We start from the raw sequence: 24,287 nt of genomic DNA on the forward strand, positions 1-24,287 counted from the left end.
ATATACACCACATAGTGACTACATCTTTGTTAATTATTCAAAGAGGAAAAGACCCAGACGAATAGTCTCTGCAGTATAGGATGCTTTACCTCCAGTCGAAAAAATGACAAAATAAAAGCCCATCACATAATGCTATACAAACCATAAATACATCCAAACAAAATGTGTACGCATAGATATGTTTATCTGTGCACATATGCAACCCAGAAGCTAGTTAATCTTAAGTAGCCAAGAGGATACAATTTGCCAACTCACACTTTCTGTTGTTTGCCACTAGGGGAACGCAGGAGTCATTTCTGGCAGTGATCCAAAGCAGGATGACATTTAGGGAAAAAAAGAAAAATCTTCTTACAGTGAGGCTTTTCTCATCTCCAAGAACTAATTTTAGATTGCATTTAGACACATTTGAATGAGTTTCACTTAATGCTTCTTGTATTGTTCCGCAAAGCTTTGTGACACACAATGATATTTTTATGGTGCTTCATTCTCAATGGCACTGGGATTTCCTCTTTTTATTGGTTGGGTGCATTCAGAAATTTCAGTCAAGGAATGATACACTAATGATTTATTTGCAGCAGAACTAAGTCAATTTGCTTCACGTTTTCCTGCTTTAGGGTCACCCAGGAAGAGAGGGGCCCGCAGGAGAGAAAGGAATCCAAGTGGGTAACTGAATATCTGAGGCTTGTCTACTGTGGTGTCATGATCAGGATATTAAAATGCAGTATCATTCTTTGTCTTGCAGTCTATTGTAACTGTGCACTCACTCACATTAGGTTACAATAATGCTCAGTCTCATCATTATAATCATTGTGTTCCTACGATGTCATCATCTTTATTGTGCAAGAGCAGTAGCCCATTAAAGTCAGCAGCATACACTCATCAGCATCATCCACTTTTTATGTTTTTCTTTTTTTCCTGACAATAAAAAAGGATAGGGCGCAGTGACTGAGTGCATTGCTCATTCATATCTGGACAGAGAAATCCATTTCTGCCGGCTGCTGGCTGCCAATACTGAAGAATACTGTTGTTCTCTTTATTTTCATGTAGGGTTCACCAGGCGCTCAGGGGCCTGTTGGGTACCCAGGGACCCGCGGAGTCAAGGTGAGACAGCCCCTTTTAAACAGAGATCCTTCTATATTGCTTGTTTACACTGAACAGAACAAAGCTGGCATAAAGCCGCCCCCGTGTGTGATTTCAGATTGCATGTGTCATTCCCGAATCAGAGGCGTGACGTGTAACACAACAGTGTCAGGGTCTGTCCCGCAATGCCGGCTCTCCCTTTTACACAGATGTCGATTCGGCTCTGTGACTACAAACACTGCCGGCTAAAAGGCAGAACAACAATGCCCCCCCCCCATTCCGTGTTTGTACCTTATATACAGAACGGTGAGGCGGAATAAAGGCGCACCATTCCCGCCTTGGACAGGCTGTGTAAGAGGGGCTATTAACGCATCATGAGGTCAGGTGTAGCGTGTCCACTGAGATATTTGTTCCCTCGCAAATTTTCATTCTGCGTGTATGTCTATCTGTGAAGGACAAGCTGTTTGGGTCTATGACTTACAGGTGACGGGTGGTCACAGCAGAGTTAGGACCATTCGGTGGAGAGGAGAAATGTCAGGGTCGGATAAAGCAGAGCTGTGAGCATAGGAGTGGAGCAGTCCATTTTGACTGAGTATGCTTTTGAAATTGAGGAATAAAAATGAAGTTGTGAAATGGCATTCTGCTTGATGTTTGTTTTTGTCATATAGTTTGGCTCAATATCCCTTAGGGGAAACATGATCTTGTTGGCAGTTATTAGTATGACATAAATGTAAGGTCAATAACTGCTCAATAACAGAGCAATGTTAGGTCAAGAGAAAAATCAATACACGCTTATAAATCACTTCAATGTTTTAAGATAGGGTATTTCTGAAAATATAGGCAACCAGGGACTTTTCTGTGTGATGTCCAGAGTCTTTTCTTGTGAGTCAGCCTGCCAATGATCTTGGGGTCTTGTTAAATTGATTGTTTTCTCCCCACCTTTTCACAGGGAGCGGATGGAGTTAGGGGTCTAAAGGGGAGCAAAGGAGAGAAGGTGAGTGGAAAAGACAGTGAGCCTTTGCTCTGCTGTTTGTCAAACTGTGGATTGTGACTTAGGAGGAAGGACACTAGACGGAATACAATGGTAATGGTGCCATTTATCATTGAAGAACTTTCATTAGACATCACCTCTTCTCAATGCATCACAGGGAGAAGATGGCTTTCCTGGGTTCAAAGGTGACATGGGCATCAAGGGAGACAGGGTGAGAGTGCCCTCAAATCGCCTCAGTGTAATTTTCTCTTAGTTATTCTCCATCAGAGTGGAGATAAAAATATCACTTGCCTTTTACTCTCATTCTTGACTGTAGGGTGATAATGGAGCTCCAGGTGCTCGTGGAGAGGATGGTCCAGAGGGGCCAAAGGGCCAAGCAGGACCGATGGGAGTGGCAGGAGCTCTCGGGATAGCTGGCGAGAAGGTACATTTTTTTAAAGATTACATTTATATTACAAGGTTAGGACACAAAAGAGGAGGATAGATTAATTAATTTTGAGATATCCTGCTGTATTGCTACATGCATAGTCAGCAGTATGTCATAAAAAATCTTAATTACATGGTTTTCATGCACTTTTCCTTTTTTAATATTTCTGCGGTTAATTTCTTCCTCCCCTCTTATTATCCTTATCTCTCTGCAGGGTAAACTTGGCGTGCCTGGATTACCTGGATACCCAGGAAGACAAGGTTCTAAGGTGATTTGGCATTGATGAGCTATCATGATCAGTTAATGTGTCCTCTGGTTCCTTTGTCAGAGCTTAACCAGTAAGATGTGTGTCTTTGACTGGACTGTTTCCTGTCTGATTAAAAATAACGCATGATATATGGCTTATTAAAAAAGGCTATTTTATTAATAGTTCATAAGTGACATCAATTCATTACATGTTGATGAATGATGTATTTAAGGCTGTGTTGGGCTCATGGATTAGATTTGCTTTAATTTGATACAGTAGTTAATTATACGTTAATGAGACATTAGGGGTGATGTGTGATAAATGGCAGGCTGAGGCTGATTAACCTCTCCGCGTGTCTCCAGGGATCACTTGGCTTCCCTGGTGTAGCGGGGGTCCCAGGAGAGAAAGGACGAAGGGTGAGGACTGTATTGACATTTTAATCACAGTCTGACTTCTTCAGAATATGTAAACTTTCCTATGTAGGAGCTTTTTTTTTTTAAATAACTGAGCAATAAATAACTGTTAACCTCTACAATGCAGGGTCCAGCTGGTCAGCAAGGGCCTGGGGGCCAGAGAGGTCCTAATGTGAGTACAGCTACAGTATAGATGACATGCATATGCACCATAGTTTTCTCAGTGTATAAAGCTGTATTTGCTCTACTTAGATACCATCGGTTTACAGCAACTTGTGGGAGTGAGGCACACTGTTACACCACTGCAGTGTTTTCACTTCACCAGACATTTATCTTCCACCTACAGATGAGTTATGCATGTGCTAATCAGACTGTTGTTTGTTTTCAATAGGGAGCCCGAGGGGGGAGAGGAGCAAAGGGGCCCACTGGAAAGCCTGGCGAAAAGGTGAGCTTAGTCTGACAAATAGACATCCGTGCATGTGCACGCGCACACACACAAACACACACACCCTGACACAAACAAAGACATATGCACATAGATAAAAACACACCTGGCTTTCTCATGAAGTATTGATGAATGCCCTGACTGAGTTGGAACTGGTTGTTGCTGTTCAGTTCTAGATGACAAGCCATCTGTTGCAGTGAGAAGCCTCTGTCTGGCAGGGAATGCCGCGCTTTGCACTCTTACCCAAAAAGACCATCATGGGAAAGCTAAAGATTTGTTGTAGTGCAGAAGGCTCAAAATGCTTGAGTGGTTCATGTTTTCATACCGTAACTTTGTTTTTATTTGTCTTCTGCCTTGTCCACCTGGTAGGGTTCTTCTGGACAAGATGGTCCTCCAGGATCACCTGGAGAACAGGTAATCTTTTGACTCTTGGATAATACTGTTACATACAGTGCCCTCACAATCTTGACATCACAGATACAGTCTCATAAATCAGTCTAGGCCAAGTACTAGAAAATACAATCGGGGGTTTGGGCCAGAGTTTTGACCATCTGTGTTATTATTTTCTAGGGTCCCCAAGGACCACAGGGAAGACACGGCGAACACGGACCTAGAGGGCCTAATGTGAGTGGGTTAACATGTACTGTAGAGTGTTTGCCCTGTTATTGAATGTTACTTATTTTTAACTAATTCTGCATTTTATGCTCGCCTTTGGTCATGTTCACTTTATTACAATTATGTAAGAAAATACCTCCTTTTCAGGGTCCGGCTGGAAAAGATGGATTGCCAGGTCATCCAGGCCAGAGAGGGGAAACAGTGAGTCACCTTTACTCTCAATAAAGCTACATATGTAGTATATAGCTTTTTCCTCCATGAGGTGCGCAAACCAGCATTAACTTAAAGTTGGCATGATCTACTGTGTTAACACAGCAAATAAGTCAAACATTATGACTTCAGCATTAAATTACTGAAATTCCAGTCGGAGTGCAAGTTGACAGGCTTTTACTGAATCTAGTAAAACACCCTGCCCTGTCTGCAGTCCTCAGATACTACCTACTGCCTCTGTTTCAACTCTTGACTGAGAGTCACCAGATTCACTTGTCTTATTCTTCAGGGCTTCCAAGGCAAGAATGGACCCCCTGGCCCCCCAGGTGTTGTTGGACCACAGGTAAGAGGATCAGCCCTTGGTATATTAGTTGATTCTAAAGCAAACAGCTGTTTATTTCAGATAGCATGTTTTTAAATAACAGAAATTTGTTTGCTATGTAATTTGGTTGTCTTCAGGGCAAATCTGGTGAAACAGGGCCAACGGGAGATAGAGGCCATCCCGGTTCACCAGGACCACCGGGTGAGCATGGTTTACCGGGAGCTGCCGGAAAGGAGGGTGCCAAGGTGAGTAGTTTTCATCACGTCAGGATTATAATCACTTACCAGTATTCACCTTATTACTGTTATATTAGATAAAACCCAAGGACTCTCTCAGCACTGCCTGAATATCTTATCTCCTGGGTCTTATCCTATCCTCTAATTTGCCAATAAATAACAGAGGAAACCTCACGGTGTTGCGTGTATTATGGCTCATAAAAGATAAATGTTCCTTCCTGGTGTGACTTGCTGGTTGCTGTTATTTATGACTGCATAAGGGCCTGCTGTCTGCTGGCTACTTGCCTTATATCTAATCACATGTGTGCGTGTGTGTGGTTTCCAGGGAGACCCAGGTCCACCAGGAGCCTCAGGGAAAAGTGGCCCTGCTGGGCTCCAAGGCTTCAGAGGGAGCAGAGGGACCCCTGGTGCAATGGTAACACGAGATTCCCTATATATCTCTCATATCCTCACCTTCATTCACTATCAACGTCAGAGTCTCCTGATTGTGAAGGCTGTTTATGTCTTTGTCTCTCCAGGGTCCTGCAGGCCTTAAGGGAGGAGAGGGCCTACCTGGCATTGCAGGATCTATTGTAAGTCTGATTTTATTAAATTGCTTCCCATCCCATCCCTTGGTCTCTGTTCAGCTTCTATGTAATATAGAATGCTCGGACATAAGAAGCAGGAGGCTGTTTCCATGGTGATCAGTGATCGTGACCGCCACATTAAATCAAAGCGGGAATCACGTGACATACTCACCTAACATCTCTGTCTCCTCTTATTTTCCAGGGTGCTACTGGAGAGAGGGGCCCTGCTGGGCCAGCTGGCGCTATTGGGCAGCCAGGACGCCCCGGTGGTGTGGGTCCTGCTGGGCCTATGGGGGAGAAAGGCGAGCCAGTAAGATTTGGAACATTGCTAATTTAATTTCTTAGGCAACAATGTCCACTAACACATACCGTACTGTCACCTCCCCCCATTGGTTAGTAAAAAAACATGTGCCCTTGCTTCGAAATGTGTCATTATGAGACAGAGAGCAGTACAGAGGTAAAAGAGACAGAGGGCAATACAAAGGGAGGGAGAAAATATGAATGTGATCAAGCCTTTTTCTTTCCTGGTATGATACATTAATCAATGTGACATGCTGCTATACGAAGATAATAAGTATTTTAGCATTTTAGATTGGTGCGGTTTTCCCATCTGTTCCCTAGGGAGAAAAGGGGCCCATGGGGCCGGCTGGGCATGATGGGGAACTGGGACCCGTAGGGCTACCAGGGGCTGCAGGACCTCCAGGGCCTCCGGGAGAGGACGGAGACAAGGTAGTTACATTGGTCAACTAGCATGGACTGTAGCACGGCTGTAAAGTGCTTGCTGATTTTTGGACTCATTTCCTTGTGTATGTGTTCATTTGTCTCCATAGGGGGAGATAGGAGGACCAGGTCAGAAGGGCAGCAAAGGAGACAAAGGAGAAGCTGTGAGTATGAGTTTTATGCTCTAACATCACATCATTACTTTGCATCACCATGGAGGTAGAGAACAAACTGGTTTATGATCGGTTTGGGGTAACTCATTTTAATAACTTTGGACAGTGCATTCTCTGGTGGAATGGGCAGCTGGTTTAGATCATGTTTGTCCTACAGTGAATGTGTATTGAACTGCCCCTCTCCTTTTCTAGGGACCCCCAGGACCCGTTGGAAGTCAAGGACCTGTGGGCCAGCCAGGACTGCCAGTATGTGGTGATAACTCAGAAGGCATCTGGGTTATCACAGATGCATTCTGTGATAAAAGCCAGCTAAAACCAGTTACCAGTTGTAATGTTGTGGCTGAATGGTGTAAGATTGAGTTGGTTTGGTGTTAACCTGTCTGTACATGTTTCAGGGTGCAGATGGTGAGCCAGGTCCTCGTGGGCAGCAGGGCATGAATGGGGCGAAAGGGGATGAAGGACATAGAGGATTTAAGGGGGCATCTGGTCCTTCTGGACTACAGGTAAAGATTACTATAATTTCAAGACTGACTGTATCTCCTTGGGTCATCTCTAATTTCACATTTATTCTTTAGTTTATATCTGTTTCCATGCCATGTCTGAGACTGCTATCTCACCATATCTGCATTTGTAGGGAATGCCAGGACCACGAGGGGAGAAAGGAGAGAGTGGGCATGTCGGCTCAATGGTGAGAACTGCTCAGCAATCTCAGCACATACAAATCCATACAAAATTGCACTTGCACTTTGCTTCATAGTTATTATGACTTTGACTTGACTTGGTCTTCTCTGATATTGGATATTGACTTGAATTTTCTGCACTTTCCAAAAACCATTGAATGTTTCCCCACTTTTCTTCATTTCTCCCCAGTATCAAAAACAGTTTCACAGATCTTGATGACAATCAAAGATGTATGCATTAATGAGTAGAAAAACAATTAATTATTTTGTAGAAACTTTGGGGTATGATGCGAATACTGTAAAACTACATTTATGTTTATGGCTAGGAAGCTCCTGTGGCATTATTCTATTTGAAAAGACAGGGGCTTCTAGCCTGAGGTCATTAAATTGTCAGAGATAACTAGATAACAAATATTATACTGTTGGTATTGAAATGTTTTTGTCAGTGCCAGTCTTATATAGTCATTGTGGGCGTTGCATTCCAGATATTGGTGTGTTTTGAATGTGGTCACAAGGTTCTTAATTGCTTGTGGCAGCCATATCCAAGTAGCAAACAATTACCATCCCCTTTGATTTGGACAAAAGGAGTTGATGATCAGACTAAGTTGGCAAGACGCAGTACGATGCAGTAAATTCAAAAGGGTAACTTACTGTAAAAATCAAACAGCCCCCTACACCAGTATAATGTTGATACCCCCCCCCTCATTATGTTTTCCCACTTTTCTTCATTTCTTCCCAGTATCAAAATAAGTTGATTACATCTCAACTGGAAAGATGAGGAAATTTAATATTATGGAAAACAAAAGACTGTAATTAAAGGTGAAGAAGAGAAAAACATGTTGTTTTAAGATTCCATCTGACCTGGTGTTTCCCAGATTTCCCAGATCACGGATATTGCAATTACAGTATGGTATAGGTTCAAGCTATCAGCAGCCTATGAAGTATAGCTGTTACACGACAACTCATCACAGCTCATTAAATTTTAATTAGTGTCACCTATTTAGTTTGTTAGCACCAGCTGTGCTGACTTTGCTGTTTCGTGTCAAACTCATGAACCAACCTTTTCCAACAGCTATCATCATTAATGTAAACCGCCCTCAAACTCCAGGCAGTGGTCTTGAGTGGAGCTCAGTTTGCTCTGATCCTTGATTAGACTCAATATTGTTTAGACCCCGGTTCTACAAAGAGGTGTGAGAGCTGTGTGTTTCCATTGTTACAGGCTTGACAGTCCCTGTTGAGGGACTGAGGAAACTTGGTGGTTTGCTAAGAATAGACATTTTTCAGAGCAGCCCATTTTACTTGTCAAAACAGAAAATGCCCCTGTGTAAGAAATAAAGTTAATGATGGTTCCGCTCCAGATAAGTATCCTAGAAAGCCACACCAGTGAGCAAGGATGCACAATATCGAGGCCCTGGAAAGGGCACACCTAAATTGAATGCAGCAGTTATCAAAGTTAGAATTAATATAGAACAGACATATCACAATAATGACATAGTGACACTGTTAACAGCTGAACAGTGCTTGCACTTTGTGGGGTTTTGATGTGCTAGAGAGGCAATGAACATCCCACATTAACCCTGCTAGCTACCTGTCCTTAGCAGTTAACTTTATTCTAACCCATCAACCATATTACTATGGCATATAATAAATACTGTATTACACTTGCTAGGAAAAAATACAGCCTTAGGTTAAAAAACACATACTCTCATGTTCCTCTGTCTGTTGGCATTGGTTATATCTTTTTGTTATCTTAAAAAAAAAATGTTATCCACAGTAATGATGAAAGAAAGAAAGCCTGTTAAACCTTTCAACGTATAACAATCACAACTCACCTTTTCAATGCGTGATAGATCGTCAAGGCTGTGAATGTGAATGACAAAATAGACCGTGACTTCATGTGCAAGAAAGACGAGGCCAGAGAAAGAAAAAGGAAAAGAAAGATTTAAAAAAAGAAGAGAGTGACAGAAAGGAGGCAGTGGAGCAATGGAGTGGAAGGAAGAGGAGGGGCACCGATTGTGAGCAGGAAGACAGTGTGACAGCTGCTAATCAGATTAGCCTCAGCCTTGGCTGTCTAATGAGCATCCTCCTTTGTGACAGTCATCTCACCACGCCGTCAACCATGAACACACACTCAACAAGATTCTGTATATCCCCTCTTCTCCACTGCCAGATTAGGGTGGGAATGCATCAAAATGGAACCAAAACAAAAGAGAGAGAGAGAGACAGGGGGAGGGAGAGACTCAGTGGGGAAGTTTCAGTCATGTGTGAGCATTGCGGATCACAAAATTCTCCCCTCTAATGCTCAAGTATCTCTCCGCCAGAAGGATATGCGTTTCCCCTAGTCCCACACAGTCTCTCTCTGGGCATATTGTCTGTCTTTCTGTCTCATGTCTTTACAACACAAGGCTCCCTCCAAGACTTCAGAGTGATTCAGAGCACAGCTCAACATCTACTCAACTGAAACTGAAGCTGAGCACAGTTAGGATTAATTGCTTGAGCTGCTCTTGAGCTGCACAGAAGAGTCAAATGACATGCCGTCACTGTGGTTGAGAGAATATGGTCTTGAACATCACAGGCTAGAGGTTTCTTATTAATAAGAGTGAATGAGAGAGAGGGGGTAGGTGGGAAAAATGAGAAAGAATCACAGCCTGTGTCATATTGAGGGTAATGACCTGTCTGGATGTCTTCATCATGTCACTACAATAATGATCATAGATACTGGGGCCATTGCATAAGCAATCCACCATGGGCTGACTTCTAACTCTCATTTAATTTAGGAGGCAACAGCCAACCCCTAGCTCACATTCATTTTGTCTCTCTGTATGTATTTTATCGATACAGTACACCCATCAGCCACAACACAGCCGCATGCTGTAGCTGAGTGGTGTATATATACTGTATATATATAAATACACATATATATATATACACACACACACACACACACATATATATGTATACATATATATGTGTGTATAAATACATTCAAAACCGGTAACTGGTCTTAATGCTGTAGCTGATCAGTGTATATCCTTGTTGTCTGCACTGAGATCCTGATAAAAACATTTCATTTCTCTCTTCACAGGGACCTCCAGGACAGCATGGCCCACGAGGCCCTCAGGGGCTCATTGGTGGAGAGGTAAACTGCAGCAGAACCTTTTTTATGTATTTGTTTTTTTTTAAATCACATATTTGGATTTAGACGTGAGCATGACTAAAGTAATACATGATGGAGAAAGTCTCATTGAGGGAGAAGAATACTCTATACACATACAGGTACACTAGAGTAAATAAAAGGACAGTTTCCCTGAGGGGCACAATTCAGGCTTTAAGACAGTAGATATCAACAAGCTGTTCATAAGCATTTTCATAACACAACTGTAACTATTCCTTTATGTAATTCTCTAAATATTATCTCTAGCAAAAACATTTGAATGAAACATATAGACTGCAAAAATCAGTGTTAAATGAGTTGAAACAATAAACGCACCAGCATGGTTTATTTCATTTGGTAATGCTAATCAGCATAATCAGCATTACCAAATAATATAATCGGTTGTCTCATAATGAATAAATGTGCATAATTTTTCATAACTTCTGTCTATCAGATTTCAGCCCAGTATCTTTGCATTTTTAAGATAATTCACTGAGATTTGAAAATACTTAGTTTTCTTTTTTTTTTCCTTTTTGAAAATCATTTAAATCTAGATCATCTAAATCTAAATCATCTAAATTGTTATTTTTTATATTTAATTTTTGTGTATTAAAAAGTGTTTTTGCAATCAAGAAGATTGCAAAAACACTCATTCAATACACAGTATTATCTGAAGTTCAAACTGAAGTAGCTTATTCTTACAAACCATAGATGCTTATATTTTCCAACCCCTCATTTCTACATATACTGTCTCTTTGTTTGAATACTTCCTTCCACAGACCCTCCACTGCGTTTGAAACTTGAATTATTTAACAGTATTAGGATATAATCCCTAGGAGAGAGTTATATTTACTGCTCTATGAATCATTAAGATGTATTAGACTATCATCCCTGTGAGGCAGTTATATTTACCTCAAGTAATGGCCGTCTCTCTACAGCCTCTCATACTGGTCAATTATTCAGCAGTGAGATGCAGAAAGCTGTGTGAGCCACGGTAGTGCTTCATCACAGGAAGCATGGAAATACAGCAGTGCAGAGAGGGTTCGATCCATAAATGGGCCGATAAAGGAATAGTGGAAAAGAGATAAAATGGGATGGGATGGCATGTGAGGAAAGTAGTTGACAGCAGGAGGTCAGTAGTAGTGCGTGGCTGTACTCAGCTCTCATGTTTTCACACTCTACCGAAGACATGCTTTTACTGGGTTCATCTCAAGACACAAAGCACAATACACTGACATGCGTGCATGAATGCTAATATGCATGCACATACACATGCACAAGCAAACAAACCAACTGACTGAGAAAGGGCAAATAGAATCCACCAACGCTGTGTGACTCAGACACTATCCACATAGCAAACCTGACACTCAATATTTTTCTTTGTGTTGTGATAATTCTGTCCCAGTTTCAGCATTCTTTTAGCAGAACTGCTGAGAAACCAAAATAAATATATAAATAAGTAAAAACTGCACCAAGAACTTGATTTTCAAGAATCAACTGAATATTTCAAACATGCCCTTGTTTTAAAAATATATTTGGTTCAAGCTGTTCTTTCTCCTCCTGCCACAGGGTCCACCTGGAATGCCTGGTGGAGTTGGTCAGCCTGGACTTGTTGGAGAGAAGGTCAGCATTTCCCATTAGCAACTACACCACATGAGCCCGTGCACGTACAGTAGAATGGTGGTTGTTTATGTATGTGGGCTTTTGCGCCAGTGTGTGTGTTTTTATTTTACTGAGTGTGCCCTCTCTACCAGGGTGAGGTTGGTGAGGCTGGAGACCCTGGATCAGTTGGAGAGCCTGGCATTGCTGTAAGTCACATTACCTGCATCCTTCCTTTCTGGCTTGCTCAACATCATCCTTTCTTCACTTTTTCTCTTTTCCCTTTCAATGATTGTCACCTCATTTGCTGGCGTCCTAGGGTGCTAAAGGCGATGTGGGGGAGAAGGGTGACTCTGGTCCTCCCGGTGCAGCTGGGCCTCCAGGACCCAGAGGAACACCAGGCGAGGACGGACCCAAAGGCAACTTTGTGAGTCTGTCTCTCCGGTTCAGTGACCTTTTCTTGCTCTAATTGTTACTGTAGGTCAGTCAGTCTGTTAATGTCACGTATATGATGGTTCAGAACTATTTTTGCCTGTAGGGCCCTATTGGATTCCCCGGAGATTCAGGACCCCCTGGAGAACCTGGCGACAATGTGAGCATTATTGTTTGATTATTTCATTAGTGATTGTCAATTAATTTTTTGATAACTTCTCTTACATGAAATTTCTTCATTCAGGGAATAGATGGTGGACCAGGGCCTAAGGGAGACAATGGAGAACCTGGCAAAGCAGTAAGCAGTGTTTTTTTTTTTAAAAATTCACTCACTGCATGTATTGACAACACCAATATCTGCTGTATGTTTAGCTGAATTCTTTATCCTCTGACATTGTGAATCTTTAAGTCTTCATTACTGTGGCTGGGCTTTCTTTCCAGTGTTTTGTGACAGGATAGAAAGGAGATTCTGTTTAACTTATTAACTTAAGTAATTTTTCTGTTACCTGCAGGGACCCCCAGGAGCCTCTGGAGAGCCAGGTCCTCCAGGACCTCCTGGACGGAGGGTGAGTTTAGTGTATTGTATACAGTAATGCTTGTATGCATGCATGCTCTTGTCATCATCCTAGCAACATTGTCTTTCTCTACCCCAGGGTCATGTTGGTGCTGCAGGAAAAGAAGGGAAGCAAGGCATGAAGGGAGTAAAGGTAAGGATGAGGACTGGCACCACTGGCACTCAGTCGTCCTATATGTTGCCTTTCAACAAAACATTTCTGATAATTTTTGCTCCTAATACCTTCCTGTCTGTCTCTCTCCCTGTTCTCTGTAGGGGACAACAGGAACCCAGGGTCCAGTGGGTAAGACAGGCCCAGTGGGACCCCAGGGACAACCAGGGAGGTCTGGCCCAGAAGGGTTTCGAGGCATCCCAGGTCCAGCGGTTAGTACACACTGTCAACCTACAAAATTTTAACATGAGGACCTTTTTGTGTTTATGTACAATTAATGTTTTGACATACTGTAATATTTAATTTCTGTTTTTACTCTCCAGGGTGAACAAGGGTTAAATGGGCCATCAGGACAAACTGGACCACCAGGACCAATAGTAAGATCCGTATATTTGCCTGATAATGGAACCTACCAAATGAAAAGGGGGTTTGGGACATTCATAATGATAAATCAGGATTCAAACACAACACAACGAAACCATAGTTCATATACAGAGCCTACAGCATAGGTGTGACCAACTAATGTATCTGGCATTGTTAACAGGGGCCATCAGGACTTCCAGGATTAAAAGGAGACCCTGGAACGAAGGGAGATAAAGTGAGTGCTTAGCCATTAACAGAGAACACTCTGTACCAGTCTAAACCCCCGGGAAACAATGCTGATAAACCATCTCTCTGTCTGCAGGGTCATGGTGGGTTGATTGGTCTAATTGGCCCCCCAGGAGAACCTGGTGAGAAGGGAGACAGAGGCCTGCCAGGGAACCAGGGCACACAAGGACCTAAAGGAGATGCGGTACATATAGTAGCAACATGATGTATCGCATACATTTATGTACAAGGAAAATTCAGTTCTGTAACAAGATGTGTTTGTCCTCATATCTAGGGTGTGGCTGGCTCACATGGTCCCGTTGGACCACCAGGACCACCTGGACTGTCAGTAAGTGACATAGCTGTTGTAACAATATGCTTTTCTATGATCCATTTCTATGAATGATTACGTTTCAAGCTACCATACATATTAAATCCTTTGATTTTGCTGTGTGTTTGCAGTGTTAAACACAAAACATGTGCTCAGTTACAATATACAGATACTTTATAGGAATGTTTTCATCTCTACTTTTTCAGTAAGTACTGTTTAAACTGTATATATCGATCAATATTCATTTACCAATATTGTCCTATTGCTGAAAATCATTGTTTGACAATGACAAAACACCTGTAAGGCTTACAGAGTAAGCTGCAGGCTTACTCTTTGTTGCATTGATATATTCCAGTTTAGCAAGTTAATATTTAAGTCAGGCCATGATAAATCTTTAGAAATGAATGGCTCTTTAAAAATGAACTTGCTCTGCTGCATCTTGTTAATGCAGATTTAAATGTCATTTGCATTAGGAATGCATCTTTTAGTCTTTTGCAAATATTCTGCAGGTATAAAACAAACATATGCATGTCTGTAGAGTGAAGAAAACAAGAAAGGCAATAAGGGTTTTTAGATTTTGTCTCAGCTGAAGCAAATGCATCACCGAATACAGTTGTTGATCTATACCTTGTGCAAATTGATTTAATGAATACTCATTTAAAAAGCATAAGAGTTTTGATCTCAGCTGAAGATTGCATCTACAAGGAGCTAAGCACTTATTCAATCCAGAGAGCGTACAGCCCTGTTCTTAATTTGTGTTTCTCAGTAGTGAGATTTCAAATTTTGACCATAACCTGTCCTATCACTAAACAGGTGCCTGATTTTTCAGTGAATAGCTGGTTACCATTAGCTGTTTACTCAAGTAATTACACAATTCTCCAAGGTTTAATAACTTTTACACTTTTATTTATGTTTTTACTGTTTGCTTACTTCTCCTCTCCACCATTAGGGTGCATCTGGCGAGAAAGGTTCAAAGGGAGACATGGTAAGTCCAGTAATCTGTCTTATTTATAGATGGCCATTCCTGTACTCAGACCTCAGTTTGGTCAGCAGCTGTTGGAAGCATATGCTAGGGAAGGGAGAAAAAGTATGTTTGTTGGCTTAAATGTACCATGCTTCATAATCATAATGCTCTACTGTGTTTACGGCATGTCTTTGGAACTAAAAGCCTGCTGTAAAGCCACTCTTGCCTTGTGTGTGATTTTTCCATTGGGCCCTTTTAATAGGATTTGGTTCTGGTGTGTGTGATGTTATGAAAACCACTATAGTGTGTCTTGAGAGCCAAGGCTTTGACCACAGAGTGCTGATGCACAAAGCTGGATAATCCTATAAAGCAGCAGCCATATCTGCCTGGATAAAGCTGGGGTTCAGCCAAGTAGTGTGAGAGAGGCTCCAGGTGAGACATGATTGACACAAAGTTTTGTCCTCTTCTGTTCTTCAGGGTGTTGTTGGTCCCAGAGGAGATCCAGGCCCTGCCGGCCCCCCCGGACTCCCGGTGAGTACATCCAATGATCCACATCATGGCCTTCTCAGTGCCAGCTTTATCCCCTTTCACCTCTTGCTCACCTCTCTGTGCTACCTCCAGGGACCCCCTGCAACAGTGGTTCAGCCCCTGCCTATCAGGGAGGGCAGGCGGAAGAGACGAAGGCACTCCGACCGGGCAGGAAGACCAGCCCCATCTAGTGAGGAGGATGTGGATCTGGACATGGAGGAATTCCTCCAGGGAGATCAGCCCCTGGAGGATGCTGAGGGAATGGAAGAAGTCTTTGCTACCCTCTCTTCTATGAAAACAGAAGTGGAGTTGATGAGGAGGCCCTTGGGAACCTTTAAGAGCCCTGCCCGGACCTGCAAAGAGCTTATGATGGTTCAACCTGACTACAAAGATGGTTAGCAAAGACATTGCTTGATGCCTATTTCACCAGTAACTTTCACATTCTTCACCCTTTTTTAAGTCAAGATGCTGTTTGTCATTTCACCAGCTGCATGTTATCATCTTGTTATAACACCAGGTTATTCTATGCGTTTTTATATATCATATCATATCATATCATTTCATATTTCATCAATATTCAGGGCACGCCCTTGGCAGGTGCAGGTCCGAAATATAGAGACAGAAAAACCATTCGTGCTCGCATTTTAGACTCGCCAATCAACCTAACCTGCACGTCTTTAGACGGTGGGAGGTGGGAGTATCCGGAGGAAACCCCTGAAGGCACAGGGAGAACATGCACACTCTACACAGAAGGGCTCCGGCAACAGTGCTAACCACTGCGCCACCGCGCCGCCCTGATCTAGATCCTACTACTGTAAACGGAGAGTGGTTTCTGTGTGTGTGTGTCTGTCCATGTAACTGCTCCGTCTAACCTATTTCTTTATGAGGCCTTTCATCCACCAAGTTCAGTTCAGTTATCCCAGGTTCCGGTCCGGTCGCTCCGTTCTTTTCCCCCTTTGCACATTTACTTTGTTATATACGATAATACTGTGAAGAGGCGGGTTGTTCTGTGCATTGATTTCAATAAGATTAACTTAGGCATGAGCTTAACTATCATAGCTACAAACAAAGGTCCATCTCAGGTGTCACTCGCCCCTTGATGCATATACTTCTATGTAATGTTACTGAATCGTTCAGTCGTTTAATTCTTTTTTCCTTGCGCATATACTGTGTGATATACGGTATTATTGTCAAAAGGCGATTCTTATCACCTCAATTATCTATTATCTATCTATCTCTGTAATTCATAGAGAGGAATTCACACTGATGTTTGGTTATATATTTTTGTTTTTCTTAGTTGTGGACATTAACAAATTAACATTCACTATTTACATTGCAAACATTAACATTTAGTAATATAGAAGCCATGAGTCTAAATTTTCCCAAACATACCCTACTGACCAAAAAAAATATATAAATAGCAACCAATCAAACATAGCAAAAGTTTTGAGGTATTGAAGAAGAATCAGAAGAACCTAAAGAAACAAGTCTGTTGACAACTTTGATACTGCAGTTAAAGGTAGAACCCACTGAAGACCAGTACCGTGAATACAACTTAATTTTTCTTCATGCAAATACTAGAAATAGTATAATAAAAGTGGGCTCTTTGGGTGAGGATTCATTTGTTTTCCTTCATATGAAAAACATAGGGACAATTTTTGGATATTTTAATAACACCACTAAATCTAAAGCAAAAATCCATCAATAGTATATACTGCCTATATTTAGGAAACTCCCCTTTAATTATAACTGACATTTTAGGTATGTATTTTTTTTTTGTTCCTTTGTCTGCAGAGTTTATATGTTTCATAGGTCTGCCAGTCCAGCATCATCCATTCACATTCAAAATGGGTTAATCTAGTATTTATAATGGGTAAGACAAAAGATTCAAGGGAAATCAGGGAAACTGGGGGTAAAGCAATAAAAAGGGCCAAAGTACAGTTTCCAAAATCTTACAAGCCCGGAAGGGTCAAAGAGACACATCCCTAGACCCAAAGGGCGCTTTGTTCTACACTACCTTGCCTCTAGTGTGCTGAATTTTTAATACCAAGTCCCATGCTGACATTTGGGAAAATTTTGGCAGTTTCGGTTGACATTTGGGAATGCCCTCCACCGCATTGAAAATTATGCCAAATATCAAAATAAAAGGTTCAGTTCCTTAAATTTTGACATTTGGCATACTTTTGAATGGGGTGGTTGGCGTTCCCAAATGTCAATCCAAAATTGTTCCCAAATGCCAGCCAGGGACATGGTGGTCCTGGTACTCCCAGACACCCCAGATTTTGTGGGAGGGACCTAGAGCGACACCCACATGACTAAATCCCCTCCACGGCATTTTGGGGGAAAAAAAAATTTATAAGGAATGATCAAGGTGTGCGAGGATGGTATGAGGATTGACGAGTCATACACCCTCTGTCAAAGTTTTGTTGATTGGCCACTTTAGGACTCTTTGGCACACTTTTAAATGGATTCCTCAGCATTCCCAGAGTTAAATTATAATTAGTCAATTAAATTGCGTTAAATTAATTAAATTAAATTAAATTAATTCAAATTCATTAAATTGAATTGGGGTAATCCGATAGTCAAGTGGTTGGGGTTCATACCACATAGGCGTTAATTCCCTGAGCAGCGAGTCCTGGCTCACTGGACCATTTGCTCCATGTCACTCTCTTTCTCAACATTTCCTGTCTGTCCTCACCTTCCATATTAAATCAAAAAAAAAAAAAAAAAAAAAATTACATTAAGGGTGGCAGGGGTGCATACCACGTGGTCGTAAATGCCCTGAGAAGCGTGTCCCTGGTTCGACTCTTGGCAACCCAAATGGCAAAAATGTTGCCAAATTCACTCAATTAGATTAAATTGAGTTAAATTAATTAAATTCAATTCAATTCAATTCAATCAACTAGATAAAGTGAGTTAAATTCATGAAACTGAAATGCCCTGAGCAGCAAGCCCCTGGTTCGACTCCTAGCTGGCTGGACTATTTGCTGCATATCACTCTCTCTTTCCCAGCATTTCCAGTCTTCGCTATCCCTATCAAATCAAAGCCAAATAAAAAAATTGAATTTACTCAACTAAATTACATTAAATTTACTCAAATCTAATTGAGTGAAATCAATAATAATAAATAATAATTATATTCAATCAGTTAAATTACACTTAAATTAATTAAAATAATTTTACTCAATTAAATCAAATTGAGTTAAATTAATTTAATTAAATTATAATTGTACAAGGAAATTACATAAAATTCACTCAATTAAATTACATTGATTTAAATTAATGTAATTTAATTTGCTCAATTAAGTAAATATACTCTAATTAAAATGATTAATTTTAGTCTATTGAACTATTCCCTTGATATCAAAGGAAATTTATTTTCATAAAGTCAAAACATAAATCTAAAAAAATGTATTTTAACGATATAGAAACATTTTGGGAATATGAGAGATGTGAAGTTAGAGTTTTCTGTTTAAACTACTTTTATTTTGAAGTCTACTCCACAGCACTATCTTAGACATTGATGTGTAAAAATCCAGTCTTCAAAAATGTATTCATTATATTATATAACATTATATTATATAAGATTATATTATATATGTTATATGTTATATATTATATATGTCATGTCATGTCATGTCATGTCATGTCATGTCATGTCATGTCATGTCATGTCATGTCATGTCATGTCATGTCATGTCATGTCATGTCATGTCATGTCTGGTGCTTGATTGATTGAGGTCCTTTTTTTGTGCACTTTGTAGGAGAGTATTGGATAGACCCTAATCAGGGCTGTCACCGAGACTCCATCAAGGTCTACTGTAACTTCACAGCTGCTGGAGAGACCTGTCTCTACCCCGACAAGAGAATTGAGATGGTAAGTCTCCAGTGTCTTGCTCTCAGCCTTTACAAAGCCAAACTCATCATATGACATCAGAGCACAAATAACTATATCCCTTGAGCCTAAAATTTTACTGAACGTCCTACCTCTGTCCCTCTGTGTGTCTAGGTGAAATTAGCAGCATGGAACAAAGAGAGGCCAGGAAGCTGGTACAGCCAATACAGGAGGGGCAAGCAGGTACAAAACAAACAAACAAACAAACAACCCCATCAAACCTCACTTCCTACTATTAATTTCAGATGGCTCCAAATGCCAGGCCAGTCTTTTTCAGCTAAATTACTCATCCTAATCCTTGAAAGTGTTTGACACTTTTCGTTGTTGACACGAATGTGTAGGCCCGCATGTGTGCGTATCCACCCATGTGTGCATGACCGCATGTGAATGTTTGTGTTTATTTGGAAATAGTAAATCTGTATAATTTTGTATAAATGTATTAGTCTATGTGGAATGAGAGAGCTGATTTGGTATTTGCAGCAGTTGGTTTCAGCAGTCTCAATGACTCACACAAAGTCATTGGCAGCTCTGGCTCAATAACTAGTATTCAGGGCAGCACGCTTAGAGCACTGGCTTTTTCATGTGCACCTGATCAGAGGTCTCATAACCCTCTCAGATAATCACAGAGCTGCCAGCACAATTGAAATTCACTGGATTTCTCACACAGAGTGCTTGGATTTGCTTAGTTTTTTTTTTTTCTTTCCTGAATTTAATAACTTTCTACTTTGTTTTCCCTGTCTGTTCTACTTCTGAAAAAGAAGTTGCTGTAACCTTTTGAATCTTGCTTACAAAAATTCCTTCATAAACACAAGTAGGGGGATTTGTAGTTTTTGCAATATTTGAAATGTTTTGTAATATGTTTCTGATACAGATTATGTGTAGCTGTATCTCTTTGAGAGAAAAACCTGTTTTTGTTTATTTTTTCACATTTAGTGAGATTTTGTGGTGTGTAAGGGTAATGCTGTCATAAAGTTCTGGCTATAGTAGCCTACGTATTAAAATTCCCTGCCTACTGTATGTAGCACCCTAACATCTGTATTTGTGCCATACAGTTCTCCTACAATGACATGGATGGGAACCCTGTACATGTAGTTCAGCTGACCTTCCTGAAACTACTGAGTGCCACGGCCAAGCAGAGCTTCACCTACAACTGCCAGAACTCAGCAGGCTGGTTTGACAGCACTTCCACCTCTTACCAGCGTGCCCTCCGTTTCCGGGGAAGCAATGATGAGGAGTTGACCCAAGCCAAAAGCCCCTTCATCAATGCAGCACATGACGGATGCCAGGTCAGTGCTGGGACATGCCAGGGATAGGGACTAGCTGGACAAACAGGAAGTAGCCTTAATGGAACAAGAGTGTTTATCCTTTTTCGTAGCTCGTGTCAGTTGTTACTTGATTCAGTAAGTGGGTAGGAATCAAATCCCTGATTTGAAGAGGGACTTAGGCCAGAGTGGAGAGAGCTAGTTAGTTGAATTAAGCCAATCAAATTCTAATAGCTGGCTTTAATTTTCTCTTTCAGTTCCGAAAAGGTCAGGAAAGGACTGTCCTAGAGATTGACTCCCCCTCGGCAGAGCTGCTCCCTATTATAGATGTGGCTCCGGCCGACTTTGGCAACAGCAACCAGAAGTTCGGATTCCAAGTTGGACGAGTATGCTTCAGTGGTTAACATCTTGCCAGCAACAAATGGAAAAAAAGACCTGCACAGCAAGTTTTCAGTGATAGACACTTGACTTTTACCGCTGCCCCAAGCAATATTTATTAGATTTTGTTCCTGTATGTGGTGGGTTTGTGGTATATTATTTAAGATTCTTCAACAGCCAATGAAATAGGTTCTACGGCTCAACAACACTAAGAAGAATGGCAAGAAAGAGGACATGCAACAGTGGGCACAAGGCACATTTACCAAAGGGAAATATTCCAGTTAGATATATTTAATTTTAAGTGTTTTTGTTTTTTTCACTGCCTGAGTGTGTGCTAATTGATCCTCAAGAATTATGAGGACTTCACCACTTGACAATGACCACTTATAAATGAGACGGATCTGTCCGATCATCGAAAGGAACAGTCCGTCATTCTGTGGTATGGGTCAGTTAAGTGGGACTTTTCAGATCATGGATGAACTAGTTGCTACCTAATGTTTTACAAAGACTGACCCTGAATGAATCAGAGACGTCGTCATACTCATTTGCATGATCAGATTTCACTATAAGGACAATTGCATAGCAGTTGTGAACTAGCGTAGCATATTAATTCTACACAAGCACCATAATTAATTTCCTGTGTGCAAGAATGATAAATTGTCCTTTTTACCCTTCAACTGCAGTTTTCTCAGTGAATTACCTTGATTAGTATTCAATAGGTGTAGCTAGTTACTGAACCCGGCACTTACTTGAATGGATAAGGTTGTTTCCTTTATTGGACTGCTTCCCTCCGTGGGCTTGATATTAAGCTTTTTTGAGCCCTCCATGTTTTCACAGACTACAGTACTGTATGTGTCAGACCAACATCCTTTCTACTGTGTATGTCATAGCAAGTACATAGTATGTACTTGCTGTGACATACATCAGCAACTAGATTGGGGATATTTCAGGGCAAGAATTAAGAGCGTGCAGATTAAAATGTTCTCTGTTCTCTTGTCTTAACTGCAGTCCTTTATACCAAGAGACAATTCACGCATCTCTTGAAAGCATTCAATAATTGCTGACGTAACCTATTTTCACTTTTCTGCCCTACAGAGGTTTTTGTTTCTCTGTTTTGTTCATATGTTAAAATTTGAACAGAGAATGTTGCTGTTCATTTGACATGATTTGCTCTTCAGTGGTGCTAAAGATGATTCTGTTATTTTTGTGTCACTGTGTTTGTGTGTGTCTGTGGACAGGATTATAGGACTAGTGAGGGAAAGTGTTATTGCTCTTTCAGCAGCATGAAACACCCTCAGAAGCTGGAGACTAGTCTACTGTGTTTTTTGCACATCTTCTGGCTGATTGTGCCAATTTCACAGGGCCAGTGAAAGGAGGTTAGGGACAGTTCAGAGCAATGTGGCTGATCACTTTAAAGGGACAATCCACTCTTAAACGAATTTACACTGTTTTCCAGTGATGTTGGACAGTTAATCCAGTATCTACATAGACAGACAACTGTTTTCCTAAACTAGAAATTACAACATCAACACTGGAGTGCTGTCATCATGTAACATTTTGAGAATTTGATCCATTGCAGATCTCTTTCTCAGATATTTTTACAAATAACTTTGTTATTGTAGAGCTGTGAATCTTAATCACAGCTCTTAATCTTAATCTTGTCTTCACATCCCATGGTAAAATTACTATGGTTGCTATTATAGGGTCATAACCATTATTCCATTATTTACTGTCTGTTGAGCAGCTACAGGATTTGTTTTTAGATGACATTGTTACTAAAGTCTGTCTCTGCATTTTTGCTTAAATGGAGCCATCTTCAAATTAACAAATAGAGCTGTGGAGTATTACAGCAATGACCGATGTATGTGGATTCTATTTTACGGTTGATTTTCCCTCTAGCAAATGAAATTTCTTAAGGCTCTGCTTACCTCCTCCCACTCAAACAGTAGACTGTGTATCCAGCAGGTGTAATTTTACAATTCACTCCCGCTGTTCTATTTGTTTCACAGCATTTAAACATTCCAGTAATTACCTCCTCGCCTCCTGTCCCATCCTGCACTGCCCCCCCTATGTCTAGTGTTTGTTGTACTAATTTTATATACTGTACAGTTATACTGAGGACTTTATGAGCAATAACCTGTTGCCTTAATGAAAAACAAATGTATTTGTTAAAAATTGTTGTGCGAATAAAAACAAACAAGAAATCGTTCAGTTTTCTTTTTCCTCTCCAGACCCTACAGTTTGGTTAGGACAACATTAACGGGGGCTTGTGGCTGTCTGCAATGTCCAGTCAGAGTGCAATAGACAAACAAAGTTCTTCATTACCAAGTAGTTCTGCTACATTCACTCAACAAGTTTGCAATCAGCATCCACGCACAACCGATACTATCAACTCTGATTTGCTCCCCAGTTCATTTATTTCAATTAGCCCTGTTTCAGGCCTCAAGAGGGAAGGTGGGGAGGAGACATAGGAGAGGGAAGAACGGAAAGATGGATGGTAAGAACAGGGGAGGAGGTCAGTAATGAAATGGCTGTAAATAAGAGGCAGCTGGGGAGATTTGGTCTGTGTGGTGGTGGTAGCACAAGCTGTGCTGATTTGTATTTATGTGAGACAGACAAAAACAAATGGTAAACGTCCCAGTGACTACTTTATTTTTAATCAGTATGACTTTGTGTTTCATCACACCCCCATACATACTCTTTCTTTCAGTTACTCTGTCTGCTTACTTTTTTCTGTTGCTACCACAAACACACAGACAATAATTGCTTTTTGCTCCCTTTGCACACAGTCACGCGCATGCACAACACAATTATATACCAAGGCGCACACACACACACACACACACACACACACACACACACACACACACACACACACACACACACACACACACACACACAAAGTATAAGGTACCCATCCCCTTTGGGGCCTATTGTTCAAGGTTAGCATCAATGCAAAATAAAGGTTACTATGTTATTTTTTTTCTCTTTTCAGCTCTCTTCAACTCAACTGAATTATAACCACACTAAGCTCCTGACCAGGAAAGGTCGTCTTTTGCCACTACTGCAGAATAATGATCAAGCAGAAGAGCAGTGTGACTGTCAATATGGTATTTCTACAGTACTATGCCCTTTTTACTTTCTCGCATTCCATCCTCTGGTGCCCACAGTTCCTGTGACATTGTGTCTCCAAATTCTTCTTTTTCTTCTGCTGAGAGCAGAGCCTTTGTTAGATAGCATCACTGCAGCGCTATGTACAACTATTATCTCTGTTGAGAGCTGAAAATCCTTTTGCTAGACTAATAT

The 24,287-nt window shown here is 41.0% G+C and overlaps 1 protein-coding gene across 2 annotated transcripts in view; it reads left to right on the forward strand.

The window, feature by feature from the left end:
• col5a3a (collagen, type V, alpha 3a) overlaps positions 1–23,160 on the forward strand; it is a 50,819-nt gene extending 27,659 nt beyond the window's left edge. For both annotated transcript variants that reach the window (XM_040157418.1, XM_040157427.1), the window contains 42 exons: positions 615–659; positions 1,048–1,101; positions 2,030–2,074; positions 2,229–2,282; positions 2,388–2,495; positions 2,713–2,766; positions 3,108–3,161; positions 3,286–3,330; positions 3,550–3,603; positions 3,973–4,017; positions 4,174–4,227; positions 4,366–4,419; positions 4,718–4,771; positions 4,888–4,995; positions 5,312–5,401; positions 5,505–5,558; positions 5,755–5,862; positions 6,174–6,281; positions 6,383–6,436; positions 6,638–6,691; positions 6,841–6,948; positions 7,080–7,133; positions 10,211–10,264; positions 11,849–11,902; positions 12,034–12,087; positions 12,198–12,305; positions 12,417–12,470; positions 12,555–12,608; positions 12,823–12,876; positions 12,964–13,017; positions 13,140–13,247; positions 13,359–13,412; positions 13,580–13,633; positions 13,721–13,828; positions 13,919–13,972; positions 14,904–14,939; positions 15,396–15,449; positions 15,540–15,840; positions 19,211–19,323; positions 19,456–19,524; positions 20,394–20,627; positions 20,861–23,160. In XM_040157418.1, the coding sequence (XP_040013352.1) occupies positions 615–659; positions 1,048–1,101; positions 2,030–2,074; positions 2,229–2,282; positions 2,388–2,495; positions 2,713–2,766; positions 3,108–3,161; positions 3,286–3,330; positions 3,550–3,603; positions 3,973–4,017; positions 4,174–4,227; positions 4,366–4,419; positions 4,718–4,771; positions 4,888–4,995; positions 5,312–5,401; positions 5,505–5,558; positions 5,755–5,862; positions 6,174–6,281; positions 6,383–6,436; positions 6,638–6,691; positions 6,841–6,948; positions 7,080–7,133; positions 10,211–10,264; positions 11,849–11,902; positions 12,034–12,087; positions 12,198–12,305; positions 12,417–12,470; positions 12,555–12,608; positions 12,823–12,876; positions 12,964–13,017; positions 13,140–13,247; positions 13,359–13,412; positions 13,580–13,633; positions 13,721–13,828; positions 13,919–13,972; positions 14,904–14,939; positions 15,396–15,449; positions 15,540–15,840; positions 19,211–19,323; positions 19,456–19,524; positions 20,394–20,627; positions 20,861–21,007 (3,276 nt within the window). In that variant the 3' untranslated portion in view covers positions 21,008–23,160. The remainder of the gene's footprint in view (positions 1–614; positions 660–1,047; positions 1,102–2,029; positions 2,075–2,228; positions 2,283–2,387; positions 2,496–2,712; positions 2,767–3,107; positions 3,162–3,285; positions 3,331–3,549; positions 3,604–3,972; positions 4,018–4,173; positions 4,228–4,365; positions 4,420–4,717; positions 4,772–4,887; positions 4,996–5,311; positions 5,402–5,504; positions 5,559–5,754; positions 5,863–6,173; positions 6,282–6,382; positions 6,437–6,637; positions 6,692–6,840; positions 6,949–7,079; positions 7,134–10,210; positions 10,265–11,848; positions 11,903–12,033; positions 12,088–12,197; positions 12,306–12,416; positions 12,471–12,554; positions 12,609–12,822; positions 12,877–12,963; positions 13,018–13,139; positions 13,248–13,358; positions 13,413–13,579; positions 13,634–13,720; positions 13,829–13,918; positions 13,973–14,903; positions 14,940–15,395; positions 15,450–15,539; positions 15,841–19,210; positions 19,324–19,455; positions 19,525–20,393; positions 20,628–20,860) is intronic.
• Positions 23,161–24,287: the final 1,127 nt, after the last annotated feature.

Source organism: Xiphias gladius, chromosome 3 (assembly GCF_016859285.1).
Source record: "Xiphias gladius isolate SHS-SW01 ecotype Sanya breed wild chromosome 3, ASM1685928v1, whole genome shotgun sequence".
Lineage (NCBI taxonomy): Eukaryota > Metazoa > Chordata > Actinopteri > Istiophoriformes > Xiphiidae > Xiphias > Xiphias gladius.